Genomic DNA, 22,004 nt, shown 5'->3' on the forward strand with positions numbered 1-22,004 from the left:
TGTGGTTGTACCTACGGTACGGCTGTCTGTATCGCTGAGGCACGCAAGCCTCCCCACCAACGGCAAGGTCCATGGTTCATGGGGAGGGTTTGAGAGATATGACATCATAAACATTGAACTGCATAAAACTAAACCACAGAGCAAACTTTGCTAGAGATACATATGAAATGTGTGTGAGTATGCACTAAATGTGTTCACACTTTAAAGACCAGCCGTTTAGAAGAATATCAAGCCTAGAAAATCAAATCATTTATGCCATTATTTAAAGCATTACCGGCACAGCTGTAATTTTTTTTCAAGATATTTCCAGAAATTGATAAAAGAAGGCAGCATCAATCGAGGGGCAGGTCATGAGACATACATACATTGTTCTCATATGAATCAAGTCCAGAGTTCAAGCAATAATTGTCTTGCTCATTGAGAAAGTCACAACCCGATCTGTAATGTTCATATGTGGTCAAAATACCATGTAAAATGCTATTCTAAAGCCCATGGATCAATTTTAACTAAACTTCATAAAAATATTAGTTACAATCTCGAAATACTGTGGGTGTAAGGACACGCACCATATATTGGGATGGTGGTAATAATGTGGACAGAGAGGGAGAGAAGAGAAGATGGGCAAACATTGAAAAAGAAGTAGGAGATGGACACACATACGTGGGATGAGGGAGGCAGACAGATAGGGGGAACAGGAAGTGGAGAGAGAAAGGAAAGAGGAAGAGACAGTCAGGGCGAGGAGGATGAGACAGGGGAGAGAGTGTCAGATAAACAGAGAGAGGAAACTGAGAGACAGAGACTGAGTAGGTAGCAGCAGATGGAGAGAGAGCTAGTAGGCGTGGAGGAGCAGTGACTACGTAAATAGACAGACAGAGACAGAAAGAAAGAAAGAGAGAGAGAGAGAGAGGGGGACAGAGAGAGAGAGCGCAAAGGGGGGGACGAAGAGCCAGGCATGTGAAGGGGGAGAGAGGGGAGAGCGAGGAGAAGGGGCGACAGGAGGAGAGAGGGGGGGGAGAGAGGGGGGAGACAGGAGGAGAGAGGGGGGTGACAGGAGGAGAGAGGGGGGAGACAGGAGGAGAGAGGGGGGAGAGAGGAAGAGAGAGGGGGAGAGGGGAGAGGCGGGGGAGGGGGGAGAGGGGATGGGGAGAGGCGAGATTGGGAATTGGGGAGAGGGGAGATGGGGGACAGGCGATGTGCAGAGGGAGGGGGAGAGGCGACAGGCAGAGGGAGGGGGAGAGGCAACGCGCAGAGGGAGGGGGAGAAGCGACATGCAGAGGGAGGGGGAGAGGCAATGCGCAGAGGGAGGGGGAGAGGCGACGGGCTGAGGGAGAGAGGATGACGAGATCGACAGGGAGAACTAATGTAAGGTAATGCCTTGCGTGTGTGTGTGTGTGTGTGTGTGTGTGTGTGTGTGTGTGTGTGTGTGTGTACACATGCACGGGTGTGTGCACGCGTGCGTTTGTTCGTGCATGCGTGGGTGTGGGTGTTTTTCACGCATGTGTGCCCACTCATACTGCGAAAAATCCGCCGTTTTAACGTCCTAAACACATTTGAAGCTGCTTGTTCTCCTCCACTTTAAAAGATTAAATATAATAGGTAGTAGGTCTTTCCATTTATTTTTGGCATAGTTCTGAAGTCATTGAGTGATTTTTCTCACATAACCATCCCCTGCTTGCCCGATGCAATACTTAGTTCTGGTATATCCCATATTGTCATCAAAACAGTAATTAATTTGAGAAAATTGCTATTAAATATATATAAGTTACCTGGAACATCTTCGCCATTGAAGCGTAGGTCAACAGTGTGGACAATTGCCTCTCTAGGAGTAAAAGAAATTGCATATGTGTGTGGACCTTGGGCCTGAGCAGATGTTGGTACCCTACCACCATTCACAGTAACCTCCAAGTTTCCTGGGCCTGCTTGACTTGTTTCAACTGCAAAAACAATACATTTTGTGAGCATTCTTAGTCACATGAAAATGAAAGTGGACTAATAGTTATAAAACAAAATGAGGATGAAAAAGTAGGAAATAATAACTGACTAGATAGAGACAAATGGGAAATTAGAAAACAGGTAGCTGAGGTGGGGCAGGCAGCATGGGTGTGCAATAAAAGATAACACGGTTTGTAATGTGCTACAGTACACATTACTTTAAACTTGATGCAAAATTAAGTAAATTTCAAGGAAAAAGAATGTTCCTGCATTACACAGCAAAAATCCATTCACACATTATATTCCTAAAAATCTCAATTTCTTAGTTTCCTGGTATATAATTGCAGTTTTGTTTCAAAATTCTTTATTGCAATTATCAGTCAATGTATTTACAAGTTACTGATTTTTAAAATGTTACCCAATAATGTTCAAATGTTGTTCTGATGTAACTTCTATAATTTTTAGTTACAAATATCATTTGAGCTGACAATAGATATTATCTTAAAGTATGGAAACCATACTCTGAACAAGGGCACTGAGAGCAATTCTATGAACAGAGCTGCAAATTGTGAGATATCATCTCCATATCTTTAAAATTAGTGGACAAGAAGACTGATATGCAAAGCTCCTCATAAATCTGCACTGTCATACAATATATAAGTTTGCGGTTTCAAGTGTTTCTATTCTACAAAGGACTTTCCAATGCTATATTTAGTTGCATCATATGTTCTATTTTGTTACAATCATGATTTTGAGCTTGCTGTTTGACACTAAATAGTATTTCTTCTACACAGGCTTCTCTACACAATTTTTCCAGTTTTAAACGGCACCACCTTAAAATGTGTTCACACCATCATTTTTTATTTAATCTTTCATCATGATCATTATTTTCTTTAGCCACACATCAGCTCTTGCCTCATTGCATTACTTTCAGTGCATGTGGAGAATCAAAACAGTCTTAACCAGTACCGACTAGTATGTTCGCTCCTCAATAAATGGACATACACAAACACCGAAAAACTGGACTTTAAATTCTGTATGTATAGCACATGTGGCATATAAATGAAACAGAAAATTATGTAGATTATAAATGGCAGGTTCTGTGGAGCCCTTTGGGACTTACTTATTCATTAATGGAATGAGAAACTAGATATATATTTAACAAAATGAGTACAAAAATGAGCGGCTGTCAACTACTATCAGAATAACTAATAACTCTACCTGTCTTTCATAAGTCAAGTGCTTATATTCCCAACTCCTCTACTTGCTAATTAATTTTCATTGCATTCCAAATCTTTAACACTGATACTTGCAACATTAAGAAAAAAATAAAAACACTGATCATATTCCGAGGCAGCTCATTTATAACTTTAATAAAAGCTGTGGCATCCTACACTTTACAACAATTCCATCAGATTGACACCAGTTCAGGGGGCAATTACTGTGGTGTCACCGCCAGACACCACACTTGCTAGGTGGTAGCTTTAAATCGGCCGCGGTCCATTAGTACATGTCGGACCCGCGCGTCGCCACTGTCAGTAATCGCAGACCGAGCGCCACCACACGGCAGGTCTTGAGAGACTTACTAGCACTCGCCCCAGTTGTACGACGACTTTGCTAGCGACTACACTGACGAAGCCTTTCTCTCATTTGCCGAGAGATAGTTAGAATAGCCTTCAGCTAAGTCCATGGCTAAGACCTAGCAAGGCGCCATTAACAATTTCTAGAGAGAGTCTCACTTGTATCATCAAGAATGCTGTATACAAATGATGGATTAAAGTTAAGTATTCCAGCAGCTACGTACTTTTCTTTATAGCATTCATTACGTATCCTGTTTCAGACCTAGCGCCACCTGCGTGACTTGATGCGTGCATTTCGGCCTTTTCTTGCAACACAGTGTTGGCTCTTCTGCCAACACTACAATTACAAAAATACCTCCTTAACCATTGTTGTTGTTGTGTGGTCTTTACTCCAAAGACTAGTCTGATGCAGCTCTCCACTCTATTCCTTCCTGTGTAAGCCTCTTGACCTCCGAACAACTACTGCACCCTTACACTGTCACTGGCAAACCGTTAAAGTTTTTACCTGTTCTCCCTGAACTTCCATTCCTTCTCCAAATTTTTCTTTGGTTTCCTTCCCGGCATGCTCAATGTACAAATTGATCATCATCAGGGACAGGCTACAACCATCTCTCTTTCCCTTCTCAACCACTGCTCCCCTTTCATGCCCATCGGCTATTTTCCTACACCTTCCCAGAACCCAAAAAGATATTCCACAAGGTCGACTTCTAGTAATTTTTCCATTCTTCTGTAAATAATTTGTGAAAGTATTTTGCAGCCATGACTTATTAAACCGAGAGTTCAGTAAAATCAAACAATGGAACTCCAGGTTGGAATATCAACAATATAAGCAAAAGATAGATTGCTACTCGCCGTACAGCTCACACACTGAGTTGCAGACAGACACAATGAAAAAGACAGCTACACATTTAGCTTTTGGCCAAAGCTTCCTTCAGTAAAGGAAACACACACACACACACACACACACACACACACACACACATTCACACAAGCAAGCACACTTCAAGCACACAACACCAGAGACGGTGGTCATGGGTGCATGAGGTATGCCTGCTTGAATGAATGAATGAGTGTGTGTGTTTCACATTCTGAAAAAGGCTTTGTCCAAAGACTAAAGGTGTAACTGTCTTTTTGTTGTGCCTGTCTGCAAATGAATATGTCAACTGTACAGCGAATAGTAATGTATCTTTTCCTTACATTGTTGATAGTTCAGTATTTACCAGGTGTACCGGTATGAAATGAGCGTTAAGATACAAATGTGTCGATAGAGAACATTTGTTGTGAACGAGCCTTAATTTTTTTCTTTTTGTTTGGTTGGTATGACATCTGGCTAAGATATTTAGTATACATCAAGTCACGGAATAAACAACATCACATGTTTTCATCGTGTTAACAATGTCGAATTTTGTATCAGAAAGTGATGATTTGCGGAAAGCATTAATTTTTTGTTTTCATTTGAAAAAAAGTGCTGCAGAGTCGCATCGAATGCTTGTTGAGGCATATGGTGATCATGCTCTATCAAAAACAACATGTAAAAGATCGTTTCAACGGTAAAGAAATAATGATTTTGACGTAAGAAATGAAGAATGTGAAAGACCACCAAAAAAGTTCGAAGATGCCGAATTGCAAGCAATATTGGATGAAGATGAGACTTTGAGTCAGAAGCAAATGGCCGCAATGCTAAATGTTGCCCAACAAATGATTTCTGACCGTTTGAAAGCTATGGGAAAGATTCAAAAGAGTGGAAAATGGGTGCCACATGAATTGAATGAAAGACAGATGGAAAACCGAAAAACCATTTGGCAAATTTTGCTTCAAAGACATGAAAGAAAATCAATTTTGCATCTAATTGTTACTGGCGATGAAAAATGGATTTATTTTAAGAATCCTAAATGGCAAAAATCGTGGGTTAATCCGGGACAACCATCAACATCGACTGCAAAACCAGATCAATTCGGCAAGAAGACAGTGCTCTGTGTTTGGTGGGATCAGAAAGGTGTGGTGTATCATGAGCTTCTAAAACCCGGTGAAACTGTGAATACTAATCGCTACAGACAACAAATGATCAATTTGAACTACACATTGATCAAAAACAGACCAGAATGAGCCAAAAGACATGGCAAACTAATTTTTTTACATGACAATGCACCTGCACACAAAGCAAAACTGGTTCAGGATACAATCAAAACACTTGGCTGGGAGTTGCTACCCCACCTGCCGTATTCAACAGACTTGGCCCCTTCCGACTACCATTTGTTTTTATCAATGGGACACAATTTGGCCGAGGAACACTTCGATTCCTCGGCATCTGAGGCAAACATATTTGTTCGGATGCAGACTCTTTACAGCAATACAGCAACATTCTCACCTCAGCCTTCACTGCACGCAGTTACCCCATCAACCTAGTTAGAAAGCAGATTTCTTGGGCCATCACATCCAACCCTGGTACTGCTGATCCCTCCAAAAACAGTTTCAGCATTATCCTGGTCTGGAACGTGTTAAACAGCTACTCCGACAGGGCTATGACTTCCTAAAATCATGCCCTGAAATGAGATCCATTGTGTCTGAAATTTTGCTCACCACACCTAGATTAACTTTACGTTGCCCTTCCAATCCCTGCAATATTCTTGTCAGCCCCTATGTTCCTTCTGCTCCCATCTCCCTACCCTAAGGCTCCCACCCCTGTGACCATCCCCACTGCAAGACTTGCCCTATGCACCCACCTACCACCAGGTATAATAGCCCTCTAACTGGCAAAACATATGCGAAGCAACAAGTCATATACCAGCTGTTATGTAAACACTGTTCGGCCTTCTACATTGGCATGACTACAACCAAATTATCAACTGGGACAAATGGGCATAGGCAGAGGATGGTATACTGGCAACTCACAACATCCTGTTACAGAGCATGCTCTACAACACAACATTAGACCTCAGCACCTGTTTCACCACACACACCATTTGGATTCTTCCCCCAGACACGAGTTTCTCAGAACTCCACAGCTGGGAATTAGCACTACAACATGTCCTTACTTCTTGCCACCGACCTGGCCTTAATTTATATTGATTCCTTCTGTCTCAGCATTTCTTCACTGTAACTACTCTTTGTTTCACTCTGTTTTAGTTTTCTACCTCTTTCATTGTCATTCCCATCTATTTTTCACCGCCCCCTCCCACCTCTGTTACTTACAATGCACTTAGCTTTTCACTCTAATTCATGCATGATGTTTAAGCAGTAATCTCTCTCTGCATAAGTAGTATCTGCGTAGGTTGGGTGCCCTCGTAGATCTTTTTCCATGGATAATTCTGCAAGCAAGCCCAACACACCCAGGAAATGAAAAAGACTCTTGACGAGCCCCGAAAGACCCACCAAAAAGCTACTTCAAAATCACACAACGAACTCCAGATCATGAATTTTGTAATCATTATTTTTAGTTTTCTACATTACTTTACATTTTAGTTTCAAGTCACCATCTTTAAAAAACTGAAAGTCCCCGTTAGTTATTATTTTATTAAACCTTTCTGGCAAAATAATTTTAAATTTATTATTGAGCTCGATAGAAATTTTCTCCCCATATCTAGTTTTCAAACGTTCACAATCAGTAATGTAATACCATTCATTTACTCACTAAACTTCTTAAACAAATCAGAACTGCTCGCATTATTTAGCTTCTTCAGTAGAACCTCCATTTATATAGATTAAAAATTTAATAAGATTAAAATAATATTATAAATATGACTAATGTGCAGGATGAATTTAAATTAGACATTTTTGATGACACAAATAATAAACCATGAGAGAGACAAGTTGAATGTCATATTTGCAATGAATATTTTAAACCATCTTTAATTACAGAACATTTGAGAAGTCAAAATCATAATTAAGAGGAATATGATATAGAATTATGGGATGAAATAGACAACTCGGAAGCTCTCTTTTTCATGACTGTAAAAACAATAGCAAAGCATAATTCACAGATAATTTACCAAAAAAATTACAAAATTACATTAAAGCCTACTCATCATTCTTAAAAGTTTCTCATTCTATAACCAAAAAATTAGGTAACAATGAATACAACAAAAGATAACTAACTAATTTATTATACTTGTATAAGGAATGTGGTATGAATTTTTCCTTTACATTAGAAGATATTTGATATCCACAAGGCACAGTATCACAATTTTTTAGAACCACTCTTATCATACCGAATTGAGAATTCTTTCTTAACCTGTTTGTTGACCAAATTTTTAGTCTCAACATCTCTGGTTATCTGATTGTACTCTAACTGCATCTTTTCTTTCACTAATGGATACATTAGCCTTATCGTCGATTCGCAATACACACAAAATTCAGCTTTCGCAACAAACTGTTGCCTCATCAGGAAGGAGGGAAGGAGAGGGAAAGACGAAAGGATGTGGGTTTTAAGGGAGAGGGTAAGGAGTCATTCCAGTCCCGGGAGCGGAAAGACTTACCTTAGGGGGAAAAAAGGACGGGTATACACTCGCACACACACACATATCCATCCACACATATACAGACACAAGCAGACATATTTAAAGACAAAGAGTTTGGGCAGAGATGTCAGTCGAGGCAGAAGTGCAGAGGCAAAGATGATGTTGAAAGACAAGTGAGGTATGAGCGGCGGCAAATTGAAATTAGAAATTAGCGGAGATTGAGGCCTGGTGGATAACGAGAAGAGAGGATATGCTGAAGGGCAAGTTCCCATCTCCGGAGTTCTGACAGGTTGGTGTTAGTGGGAAGTATCCAGATAACCCGGACGGTGTAACACTGTGCCAAGATGTGCTGGCCGTGCACCAAGGCATGTTTAGCCACAGGGTGATCCTCATTACCAACAAACACTGTCTGCCTGTGTCCATTCATGCAAATGGACAGTTTGTTGCTGGTCATTCCCACATAGAACGCTTCACAGTGTAAGCAGGTCAGTTGGTAAATCACGTGGGTGCTTTCACACGTGGCTCTGCCTTTGATCGTGTACACCTTTCGGGTTACAGGACTGGAGTATGTGGTGGTGGGAGGGTGCATAGGACAGGTTTTACACCGGCGGCGGTTACAAGGGTAGGAGCCAGAGGGTAGGGAAGGTCGTTTGGGGATTTCATAGGGATGAACTAAGAGGTTACGAAGGTTAGGTGGACGGCGGAAAGACACTCTAGGTGGAGTGGGGAGGAGTTCATGAAGGATGGATCTCATTTCATGGCAGGATTTGAGGAAGTCGTATCCCTGCTGGAGAGCCACATTCAGAATCTGATCCAGTCCCGGAAAGTATCCTGTCACAAGTGGGGCACTTTTGGGGTTCTTCTGAGGAAGAACATGGTCCTACACTAAATCCCATGCCACTTTCCTCGACGTTGACCTCCACCTGTCCAATGGCCAGCTTCACACGTCCGTCCACATCAAACCCACCAACAAGCAACAGTACCTCCATTATGACAGCTGCCACCCATTCCACATCAAACGGTCCTTTCCCTACAGCCTAGGTCTTCGTGGCAAACGAATCTGCTCCAATCCGGAATCCTTGAACCATTACACCAACAACCTGAAAACAGCTTTTGCATCCCGTAACTACCCTACCGACCTGGTACAGAAGCAAATAACCAGAGCCACTTCCTCATCTCCTCAAACCCGGAACCTTCCACAGCAGAACCCCAAAAGTGCCCCACTTGTGACAGAATACTTTCCGGGACTGGATCAGATTCTGAATGTGGCTCTCCAGCAGGGATACGACTTCCTCAAATCCTGCCTTGAAATTAGATCCATCCTTCATGAAATCCTCCCCACTCCACCAAGAGTGTCTTTCCGCCGTCCACCTAACCTTCGTAACCTCTTAGTTCATCCCTATGAAATCCCCAAACCACCTTCCCTACCCTCTGGCTCCTACCCCTGTAACCGCCCCCGGTGTAAAACCTGTCCCATGCACCCTCCCACCACCACCTATTCCAGTCCTGTAACCCGGAAGGTGTACACGATCAAAGGCAGAGCCACGTGTGAAAGCACCCACGTGATTTACCAACTGACCTGCCTACACTGTGAAGCGTTCTATGTGCGAATGACCAGCAACAAACTGTCCATTCGCATGAATGGACACAGGCAGACAGTGTTTGTTGGTAATGAGGATCACCCTGTGGCTAAACATGCCTTGGTGCACGGCCAGCACATCTTGGCACAGTGTTACACCGTCCGGGTTATCTGGATACTTCCCACTAACACCAACCTGTCAGAACTCCGGAGATGGGAACTTGCCCTTCAGCATATCCTCTCTTCTCGCTATCCGCCAGGCCTCAATGTCCGCTAATTTCTAATTTCAATTTGCCGCCGCTCATACCTCACTTGTCTTTCAACATCATCTTTGCCTCTGTACTTCCGCCCCGACTCACATCTCTGCCCAAACTCTTTGCCTTTACAAATGTCTGCTTGTGTCTGTGTATATGCGGATGGATATGTGTGTGTGTGCGAGTGTATACCTGTCCATTTTTCCCCCTAAGTATCATCATCTTTCTTTTTAGATATATTCTTGTTAGATATATTTTTCCCACGTGGAATGTTTCCCTCTAAAAAAATATATATATATATAGTTATAATAGAAGGAAACATTCCACGAAGGAAAAATATATCTAAAAACAAAGATGATGTGACTTACCAAATGAAAGTGCTGGCAGGTCGACAGACACACAAACGAACACAAACATACACACAAAATTCAAGCTTTCGCAACAAACTGTTGCCTCATCAGGAAAGAGGGAAGGAGAGGGAAAGACGAAAGGATGTGGGTTTTAAGGGAGAGGGTAAGGAGTCATTCCAGTCCCGGGAGCGGAAAGACTTACCTTAGGGGGAAAAAAGGACGGGTACACACTCGCACACACACACATATCCATCCACACATATACAGACACATATGTCTGCTTGTGTCTGTATATGTGTGGATGGATATGTGTGTGTGTGCGAGTGTGTACCCGTCCTTTTTTCCCCCTAAGGTAAGTCTTTCCGCTCCCGGGACTGGAATGACTCCTTACCCTCTCCCTTAAAACCCACATCCTTTTGTCTTTCCCTCTCCTTCCCTCTTTCCTGATGAGGCAACAGTTTGTTGCGAAAGCTTGAATTTTGTGTGTATGTTTGTGTTCGTTTGTGTGTCTGTCGACCTGCCAGCACTTTCATTTGGTAAGTCACATCATCTTTGTTTTTAGATATATATATATATATATATATATATATATTAGAGGGAAACATTCCACATGGGAAAAATATATTTAAAAAGAAAGATGATGAGACTTACCAAACAAAAGCGCTGGCAGGTCGATAGACACACAAACAAACACAAACACACACACAAAATTCTAGCTTTCGCAACCAACGGTTGCCTCGTCAGGAAAGAGGGAAGGAGAAGGAAAGACAAAAGGATATGGGTTTTAAGGGAGAGGGTAAGGAGTCATTCCAATCCCGGGAGCGGAAAGACTTACCTTAGGGGGAAAAAAGGACGGGTATACACTCGCACACACACACATATCCATCCGCATATACACAGACACAAGCAGACATTTGTAAAGGCAAAGAGTTTGGGCAGAGATGTGAGTCGGGGCGGAAGTACAGAGGCAAAGATGATGTTTAAAGACAAGTGAGGTATGAGCGGCGGCAAATTGAAATTAGAAATTAGCGGAGATTGAGGCCTGGCGGATAGCGAGAAGAGAGGATATGCTGAAGGGCAAGTTCCCATCTCCGGAGTTCTGACAGGTTGGTGTTAGTGGGAAGTATCCAGATAACCCGGACGGTGTAACACTGTGCCAAGATGTGCTGGCCGTGCACCAAGGCATGTTTAGCCACAGGGTGATCCTCATTACCAACAAACACTGTCTGCCTGTGTCCATTCATGCGAATGGACAGTTTGTTGCTGGTCATTCGCACATAGAACGCTTCACAGTGTAGGCAGGTCAGTTGGTAAATCACGTGGGTGCTTTCACACGTGGCTCTGCCTTTGATCGTGTACACCTTCCGGGTTACAGGACTGGAATAGGTGGTGGTGGGAGGGTGCATGGGACAGGTTTTACACCGGGGGCGGTTACAGGGGTAGGAGCCAGAGGGTAGGGAAGGTGGTTTGGGGATTTCATAGGGATGAACTAAGAGGTTACGAAGGTTAGGTGGACGGCGGAAAGACACTCTTGGTGGAGTGGGGAGGATTTCATGAAGGATGGATCTAATTTCAAGGCAGGATTTGAGGAAGTCGTATCCCTGCTGGAGAGCCACATTCAGAATCTGATCCAGTCCCGGAAAGTATTCTGTCACAAGTGGGGCACTTTTGGGGTTCTGCTGTGGAAGGTTCCGGGTTTGAGGAGATGAGGAAGTGGCTCTGGTTATTTGCTTCTGTACCAGGTCGGTAGGGTAGTTACGGGATGCAAAAGCTGTTTTCAGGTTGTTGGTGTAATGGTTCAAGGATTCCGGATTGGAGCAGATTCGTTTGCCACGAAGACCTAGGCTGTAGGGAAAGGACCGTTTGATGTGGAATGGGTGGCAGCTGTCATAATGGAGGTACTGTTGCTTGTTGGTGGGTTTGATGTGGACGGACGTGTGAAGCTGGCCATTGGACAGGTGGAGGTCAACGTCGAGGAAAGTGGCATGGGATTTAGTGTAGGACCATGTTCTTCCTCAGAAGAACTCTATATAACTGGACTCAATCACAGGCCTTAACAATAACAAATTTGTGTACAACTTAAGCAAGTTCTTGTGATAATCCATGGTTCAAAGCCAAGGATGTCGCAGAAATTCTAGAATACAAAGATACACAAAAAGTGATTAAAGAACATGTCAGAGAAAAAAATGGGTGATTTTATGGACATTTTAGACTGGATGACTCACCCAGTCAAGAAACTGTATAACATAACACATATTTCATTAATGAATCGGGTCTTTATTCGTTAATTTTGGAATTTACCAATCCTCAAAAAGCAATTTGTGATCAAAAGGCAATTTGTTCACCCCTTGAAACATGCAACCAAACACAGTTTTTATGTTGAAATAAGGATAAAAAATGTCTTAATCACTAACGATATTCTAGCATTTTTGTATGGAAATCCGGCATGGAAAATTCCCACACCTGGAATTATGTCATAAAAGAAAAGAATTTATGTAAGATATTTTATACTTTATTCACTATAGAGTTTTAGACGGGATAACCACCCCGGCTGAAAATCCAGTCCCACGCTTCGTGTTTTATTTATTATGGAATTCCAGGCATCACAGATTTGACACCTACAGATATAGGAATTTCAGAGGATCTGAGCATACCCTCTGCAGATATAGCTAAATCTTGACGAAAGTCGGAGTCCATCTTTTACGACCATCAAAACCCAAGGCCTAGAGATGCATGCGCATAAAAATTTATTTGGGACCCACGATGGATTCCAAGAAATTTAACAAAAGTCAGTGATTGAATTTTTAAATCTGTTTTTTAAAGTATTCATAAACAATACAAATTTCATCTCCATTGAGACCGTATAAATAATTCATGCTTCCATCGGTTAATTGATTTATGAAAGTAGAGATTATATCTTCATCATCAGGATAACGTACACATAGAAAGAAAGGGTCACTTTTCCTCATTCATACTGTTTGGTACATTTATATAGAAAAATTTTATTTAATAATTATAAAAATTTATTATAACAAGGGGTGCTATTGTATAGAACTCCTTTAAATATACAAAATTCAACTTTTTTGATGCTTGATTTTTTTATTCATTATGGAATTGCTGGGTAGACGAGCATCAACCCTGAAATTATTTCTGTAAAGATTTTCATAGAATTATTTTTTCTTTATTTACTCAACTGTTGTGTAAATTATCAAAGCCCAACCATTTAACATAAACTTTATCTCCCTTCTTTCTCAAAACTTTCTCAAAAGATAAAAATTTGGAAAGTTCGTTTTCCTTAGTTCTTGTTTATAAAAATTTCCTTTGATATCTTTCACTTTATGAATGTATAACTTCTTCAATTTCAATAATTTCTGTTTACCAGTTGGCAGTATATCCTTCCTCAAAAAGTCCTTTAAGTTTACTGATTTTAACTTTATCTCTTTTAAATTTTGGAGATGCTAGACCCAACTCCCAGACATGTCTAGTTTTCTCATTAACTTCTATTGGTTTCATTTTTATAGTTGAATGTTTTGTCTTATCGTATAAATCAACTAATTTCTAGACTAAATCAATCCATTTGTAATTTCCTTGAAGAGCAAATTTCTTCCACATCTTTTCTTTCAGTTTTTTGTTAGATCTTTCGACATAAGATGCTTTTAATTCTGTAAAAGTTGATAGTGATTAATGTTTTATTTTTTCATCAGTTCTTTAAATCTTTATTATAGAATTCTTTTCCATTATCTGTTTGGAAATTTTTTGGCTTATGTCCATCTCTAAATATTTTATCAAATGCATCAACTACATTCTTACCTGTTTTATCTTTAACTGGGATAGTCCAAGCAAATTTAGAAAAGACATCGATAACAGTTAATAAATATTTATATCCTCAATTTATCTTCGAAATTCATTTCAATTTACCTGAACTCATCTCTACTAAATCGGCTTGCCATAGATCAGCAATACTGAGAGAAATAAGATTTCTTCATTTAAAATTTTTTCTCATTGGTTTATGTAATTCATTAATGATTTCTTCATGAATATTAGGGGTGAGGGATTTGCTCACCCCTTCACTGACTGCTGAACTAGACGCAGTCTGAAGACTGCTTTGGCAATTCGCATACAAATGTTTTTTAACGAATTTATTTTTCTTTTTTTTACAAATTGAACAAAAACCTTCAATTCTTTGTCTACCATTTTTTGTGACAACTCTGAGGTTCATGAGTATCGCTACCAGTCACTTTTTATTTTATTTTATTTAGATTAAGCATAAAATAAAATAAAAAGTGACTGGTAGCAGAAACTTGAAATAAATAATTAAAGTTTAAATTAGTCTAACAACCTCAATACTTCTAGATCTTCGTCAACTTTCTTGTCTAAACTTTTATTAATTTGTGAAACTAATGACTTTGTTTACTTTCTAGTGAATCTATTTTATCTAATGCATGAAGGAGACTCGATTTTGAATTGTTTATTTCTTTATTTTGATGTTCCACAATACCATCGAAAATACCATTTCTTTGCTTTAAATCTGAGAGAATCTTGTTGAGTTCTTCTTTATTGACATATTTACTGAATTGTGTATTCAAGTTTTGTAACTAATTCTTTTTCTAAATATTGTTTAGAAACAGCATCATAACCATTTACCTGATCATTTATATCTACTATTCTCCTACCTTTAAAATCGATATAACCTTTAGTAGCTTTAAAAATGCTTTTTAATTCTTTCCAAAATTGTGAGATTAAATTATTAATTTTTGGTTAAAAAGCTTCTGATGACTGAAAATCCTTAATGAGTTTGTTTCAAAAATGTCCATTTAGTAAATCTAAAATGTCACTAAACTTACAATTTTTGCATAACAATTCTAAAATAAACAAACACAAATGGCCACAAATAAATTCATCAAAATCTTGAATTCTCTCACTACTATAGTACAGATCATTTTTTCCCAAATAGTTAACAATCCGTTTGGGAATATTTCCCCGATATGAATAAAAAATGAATTTTTTATCTTTATTATTATAAGAGCAAATCCAATGGGGGCCAACATGGCCAGAAGTATCTAAATTAACTATTCCACATTCTAAATTTTTCACTTCGTTTGACAACATCAATCAAAAACAAAACAAAAGTGCTTGATTTTTAATTGTTTAACTAATTCTTCTATATCAAAATTAGATAAAGGATTGTTAAATTTTTTAATCATTTCTTTGAACTTTTTTAGTCCAGAGGCCGGTCTAAGCTGGCACCAACTGGTGCTGCACCAGCTTTCTTTTCCATTTCCAAATTAAGTCTTTTTTGTTCTCCTAGATCATTATCGGCTTTCTTCTTGTCTATGACTGCATTTGCGATTGCTGCAGATCCGCCAGCAAGTGCACCAATAGTTGCTAGCTATGGCAATGCAGCCAAATGTAACGGAAGAAATCCACCTTTGAGTTGTGTTAAATCTTTTCCTTCCTTCTTTTTTGTTGGATATTCAATAATATTTTTCACAACAGGAATACCTAGTGTAATGAGTACATTACCACCAGTTTTTGGACAGACAGCTTTAGCTGCCGCTTTCTCTCTGTTTCTTTTTTGTGCATCAGTTAAAAATGGTTCAATCACATTTAATTGATTATTATTCAGTTTAAATTTAATTGATTTTGGTTTAGTCTTGCAACTAGGTAGCAAAGTATAATCGATTGGAAAGCTATACATTTATATAGACAAAAATTTTTTGAAGATAAATACTTTTTAGATAGTGCTGTTTTACCGTTATTGAAATTTTTACGCTCCCAACCATTGTCATTCACACCTACCAGCATCAGCTGAAGCAGGCTAATGACTACATCCCAGTCCTAATTTTCATTTTCCATTCTTTATGCCTTGAACTGCTGTTGCTGCAATTTTTTCACCTAAAGAAGCATCACTTGCATGCATTCTTTCTTTCGCAGCTAACAGAAGTTCTTTATCTTCTTTGTGTCTTTTTTTCTAAATCTTTATGATCACGATAAGCAATGTCATATTTTTTGCAAGCTTCATCTAGTGGATTAATTCCTGGATCACCTCTAGCTAATCTTTCATTGAGCTTAGTGAACAGTCTGCAGTAACTAACTCCCAGTAGATGCATCTCAGGCATTGGTACATTATTTGAAACCCAATTAACCAACCCTTTATCGTGTTTTTTGCTCTTCCAAAATGTATGAGGAAGATTATTCAAAATTTTTAATCAAATATGGAATTCTCTTTTGGATTGCTGACAACAAAATCACTAAATTTATTTGTTAACATTTACATTATTCCAACTTTTTCATTATGATAATTTTCATTTCCTGCTAGTTCTTCACCATGAATGACTGCTAATCTGTCAATTAATTGACAGTCATTGTCCATTGAAACATTCGATTGGTTTATTTGTATACTTTTTAATTAAGCCTTCACATTTTTTCTCAGGTGAACTTATTTCTGAAGAAGCTATTGGTCTTCTTAATTTTGGAAAACAGTCATTACCAATTTCTTTTATCAAACCTTTACATTTGATTCCTCTGCTTGCTTTAACTCTACTTGGGTTATTTTCAGAATATATTGCTCCTGTATTATGCAATACATCAATATAATTTAATAAATCAACTAAACTGAATGTCTCATCCATATCATCCATATTAATATTCCTTTTAGTTAAAAGATTCATTGAATCATTGGTTCCTTTGTATGTCTTTTCACCAACTGTTACTCTATCTCCTTCAAATGTGACTGGTACTCTTCCTATATATTTGAAGGCACCAACAGGTCTTAAACCAAAAGTAGTATCTTCACTATGGTTTACATATTCTAGCATTCCTTCACTTATATTTATTTTCTAAGCATCACTATCCTTTATTTTTTTTTTTAGATTGTCTCTCCTATTCATATTTTTTTCAATTCCACTTTAATTTCTGATTCACTTAATGTATAGTCATATTTACCAGGACTACAATCGTGTAATTGCATATCTTCAAAATCTTCATGATGATGATACAGAACCATTTGTTTTTCAACCTCTCTATTTTCCTCAATTGCTTTCAAAACATTATCTCCTAATCCCTCGATTCCTTGTTTAACTTGTTTGAAAGCATCGATATCTGGTTGATCTTCTTTCTTAAATTTCTCATACTCTATTCTTAGTTGTTTTTCCATTTTTTGAAATCTTCTTTTAATTGTTCCTTTACTCTTCTCTTTTGTCTGGATTTTTAACAACCTCCAGATCATATTTTGCAAACATTTAATAAAGAAGAAAAACATTAATGTTTATAAAAATTAGTAAGATAATGCAGTCTCATTATATGCTTTTCAAAATAGTAGCAACCACACGTATCCAGACCATCTGCAGTTTCTTCATCAGACCAAGGGCAATTAGTGTAATGATCATTAATTTTTTCTAAATTTTCGTATTCTGTTATATAATCAAGACATTCTTTTTAAATTTATTTATATGTTCTTGTAAACCATCAGTGTTGTGGTCTAATAGATACGCAATTTCATTTTTAAGCTATCCATTAATGTAGAATATAAAATTTAATAAATGCTGTATTTTATTTCTGAACTTCCCATCATTCAGTTTTCTTGTCATATCAATCATAATAAAACCACACTGCTCTTACCAACATTTACTACATATTTCTTTAAATTTATCAAACTTCAAATCATCTCTAACAAACTAATGGTAAATATAATTAAAAAGAAAGATGATGAGACTTACCAAACAAAAGCGCTGGCAGGTCGATAGACACACAAACAAACACAAACATACACACAAAAATCTAGCTTTCGCAACCAACGGTTGCCTCGTCAGGAAAGAGGGAAGGAGAAGGGAAGACAAAAGGATATGGGTTTTAAGGGAGAGGGTAAGGAGTCATTCCAATCCCGGGAGCGGAAAGACTTACCTTAGGGGGAAAAAAGGACAGGTAAGTCTTTCCGCTCCCGGGATTGGAATGACTCCTTACCCTCTCCCTTAAAACCCATATCCTTTTGTCTTCCCTTCTCCTTCCCTCTTTCCTGACGAGGCAACCGTTGGTTGCGAAAGCTAGATTTTTGTGTGTATGTTTGTGTTTGTTTGTGTGTCTATCGACCTGCCAGCGCTTTTGTTTGGTAAGTCTCATCATCTTTCTTTTTAATTATATTTTTCCCACGTGGAATGTTTCCCTCTATTATATTCAAAACTAATGGTAAATGTGATATAAATTAGTGTCATCTTGTCTTAAGGTATTTAAAAAATTTAGATTATCTCTTACTAACTGTTTAGGTTTTTTGAGTAAGTTTGAGCCAAATAAAAGCAATCTATTCCTTTATGTCTTCCTCCTTTCATAAATTCTGAGTATTTTTGTTGATCTACTCTTTTAGAATAAATATACAAGTGATTGATTCTATTCCGAATCAACCCACTGTCAATCATTAATGTTGTTTTTCCACATCCACTAGGGCCAATTATTGCACATCGGATTGAATTTGGTAAAAGTTTACAGTGTTTATTTTTTTTTATTTCTTTTCAGGAAATCTTACTTTTGGCTCCCATTCTTTTCAGGAAATCTTACTTTTGGCTCCCATTCTTTTCAGGAAATCTTACTTTTGGCTCCCAATCAGCTTTCATTTAATTAAATAATTTTTGATAATAAATGAGTAGATTATTTCAATTGGGTGGTAAGTCATCTCTTCTCAAAAAAATCATTGACTGTACCTATACGAGACAGCTTTAGTAATGTTACATTAATTGGTTTTTATTCAACTTTTCTAACTCTGATTATTACATCGAGAAATAATACACTTTACTGTAATGGACAACCGATGGAACTTCCTGTTGGTGAGTATAGCTTAAGAAATTTTAGAAAAATTTATTCATTTAAAAAAGTCTAATATTCATATTAAAGCAGATGAAATTTTAAACAGAATTACTATTGAGAGTGATGTTAAGTTATATACGGATATAAAAGATAGTACTGACAGTGTGCTCGGATTTAGTGGCCAAATTGTTGATGCTAATGAAAAGGCTGTTGCTAAAGATGTTCCTAAAATTATTCCATTCGAATTAATAAATATATATTTTAATTTGGCTGATGGGATGTTTGTAAAGCATAATGAACATTTTCACAGAGAAACTTATATTATTGCTTCATTCAAGCCTAATGCAGAATTTGGTGGGCCAGTAATTCACAAACCACACTATCCCATAAATATTACAATTTTTGATCCAATTCAGGATTTATAAATTACTATAACTGACGAAAATTATAATTTGATTGTCTTTAATGGTGCTTGTGTAACAGTTATTTTAGAAATTTCATAATATTTTTTGTTCTTAAATAAATCATGAACAATGTTGAGAGTTATCAGTTTTACTCATTCCCTGTGAAAGAGAAGATAAAAAAATAATTCAAATCTCCCAAACAAGAACACAAAGATTAATATAAATATTGGAGATGCTTGGGTTCATCCTAATCATGCCCTGTTAAACATAAACTTCAGCATTAGTGGAACAGCTGGTACAGATTATCCAAATTATGATGGAAAATCCAATAAAAAATTAATTGATAGTTATGTAGAAAAACTGTTCAAAGATATCACCACAAAGAAATGAAACAATATTTTGTCTTGAGTGGAATTTCCGTTTATTTCTTCATCAGCTCTTATTTGACTGATCTCGACTCTAGCCAATGAGCTAACCATGGAAGGACATATTCTTAATAATGGAAAGATAAAAAGTAAGAGAAATGAAGTGCTTTATCCATTAGAATTATTTGGCGAGTTTTTTAAAGATTATTAAAAAAAAAAAAAAAATGTTGGAAGGAGATTTAAATGGTCATCGAGTGCTGGAGATTCTATTCTTCGTTGGGCAGATTGTGATGTGACAACACTTCCAAAAGAGGGTACAATTGTCATAGAATCGATGGAAATTTGTGTTCCTGTGGCTAAATTTGAACCAGAATATTCACTTGAATTAGAACAAAATAGACTTAAAAATCCGAAAATTCTCATATTTTTCTTTGAACCACAAACTGTAGAGATTGTTGGATTCGATGAAAAGAGAAATTCTGAATTGCATATTATAAAATTTCTGTAACTCTGCATAATTTGATATCTTCACAGTTTTCCAGACAAAAAGGAAAAATAATCAGTTAGTTGACTCCTCCTTATTTGGTCATGTTAAATTACAGAATATCTATATTAAAAATGGAAGAAACGAAGTTCTTCGTAAAAAGATGTGGAATCTAGATCCACCAAATAACTATCCAAGAGCATACGATGCTTTCCTAGATTTTAAGAGAACTATACAATTAAATCATGATGTTAATGTGGGTCCATTAAACTTTATTGAAAATTATCCTATTTATGTCATAAATATGTCTAGGAGAATGAATGTGTTAGCTACACAGAAAACTACAATGAAATTAGTTGCCACTTTTGACGACAAAATTCCAAAACACGCAAATGCATATTTAGTCATGTACGCTAAGAAAAATTTGACATAGGGTTCACAACACAGAATTCTTACTGAAAATTTTTAATTTCTTCATGAATATTTGTCTGAGTTATTAGCGAAAAATGGAAGTATCGCAGCCACTGGCCGCTGCATGCGTGAGAAATTGCATAGCTCTTGCCCATATGAGATCACTAACTCCAATAGCCGCTAGACTAAACAGCAGGCTGTTATAGAGCAGTTGGTGCGGCCTTCAGATAACTAGCCACGCCTCTCTCACTCTCAGCTACACTTGTCTTGCAACAGTTGAGGAAACACTCAATAGATGTCTCAGACTGCAGAAAATTAATATTACAATAATTTCGCTATTTCTGAACCGATTTTGATGATTTAAACATTGACACGAAGTTAATTAAACAGTTTCCTATAGTTTCTAAGTGATTAAAATCAATTTTCATGATCATTGTATAGTTCAAAACTTTTTGCTCTCATACCAACTTTGTCACCCAAATACCAGCTATATATAGAATCTTCGAGTCTCTTTACTCTGTCAAACCTCTTAACAGAGTATGTAGACTGAAGGATTTTGGCCATTATCCCATGTAATCATCAAGTGTCCATCATTTGAGGAGAGCTAGCCATTTGACAGAATGTTTTCTATCCTCACTTCTGAATGATTTATCGCCAATTCCATGGGTGGGTTTAAGATCTGTTCTAAAGGGTAGATGGTGTGTTTCACCCCGAAATAATGGAGCACTCTGTTAACTCAGAGGCAGGTCTCTGTGATGCATTTGATGTACAGAAGGCAGAGGCCTGAAGCTCAGTGGGGGGCCGAGTGGAAGGTGTACGGTATGGAATGTTTTGCACATTTTTCTTACGAACGAATTTCATGATCTGGAGTTCATTGTGTTTGGAAGAGCTTTTCGGCGGGGCTTTCGGGGCTTGTCGAGAGTCTTTTTCATTTTGCGGGTGTGTTGGACTTGCTTGAAGAATTATCCATGGAAAATGATCTACAAGTGCACCCAACCTACCCAGATACTACTTGCATATTACCCTGTCTTCCACCTTTAAGCTCTCAAGTTTTCACATCTCGTCTGATGCAGTCCCCAACAATCAGTCTTCTCATCCCGTATGGAAAGCCTCGCCTGACCCGCAGTTCTAGGCTACTTTCCCAAAATATACCCCTTTTCCTAGATCTCTCCAGCCCTTTTCCTTCACCCCTCTTCCTTCCCCTTCTACCCTTTTGCCTGAAAAATGAGCCACTGGCTAAAAAAGCTTGCCAATTAGAACTGTCTTTTATGTGTGTGTTCTGCTGCCACTTGGTGAGTAGATTTTTTATCTAATAATAATAATAATAATAATAATAATAATAACAACAACAACAATAATGAACAAAATAAGTCTCCAGAACTACCAACTGAG

The 22,004-nt window shown here is 38.1% G+C and overlaps 1 protein-coding gene across 2 annotated transcripts in view; it reads right to left on the minus strand.

Moving 5' to 3' along the window:
* The window catches only part of LOC126161294 (filamin-A), a 917,852-nt gene that overhangs the window by 219,562 nt on the left and 676,286 nt on the right, over positions 1 to 22,004 (minus strand). For both annotated transcript variants that reach the window (XM_049917033.1, XM_049917034.1), the window contains exon 29: positions 1,767 to 1,934. In XM_049917033.1, coding sequence (XP_049772990.1) covers positions 1,767 to 1,934 — 168 coding nt within the window. The remainder of the gene's footprint in view (positions 1 to 1,766; positions 1,935 to 22,004) is intronic.

The sequence above is a fragment of the Schistocerca cancellata genome, chromosome 2 (assembly GCF_023864275.1).
Source record: "Schistocerca cancellata isolate TAMUIC-IGC-003103 chromosome 2, iqSchCanc2.1, whole genome shotgun sequence".
Taxonomy (NCBI): Eukaryota; Metazoa; Arthropoda; class Insecta; order Orthoptera; family Acrididae; genus Schistocerca; species Schistocerca cancellata.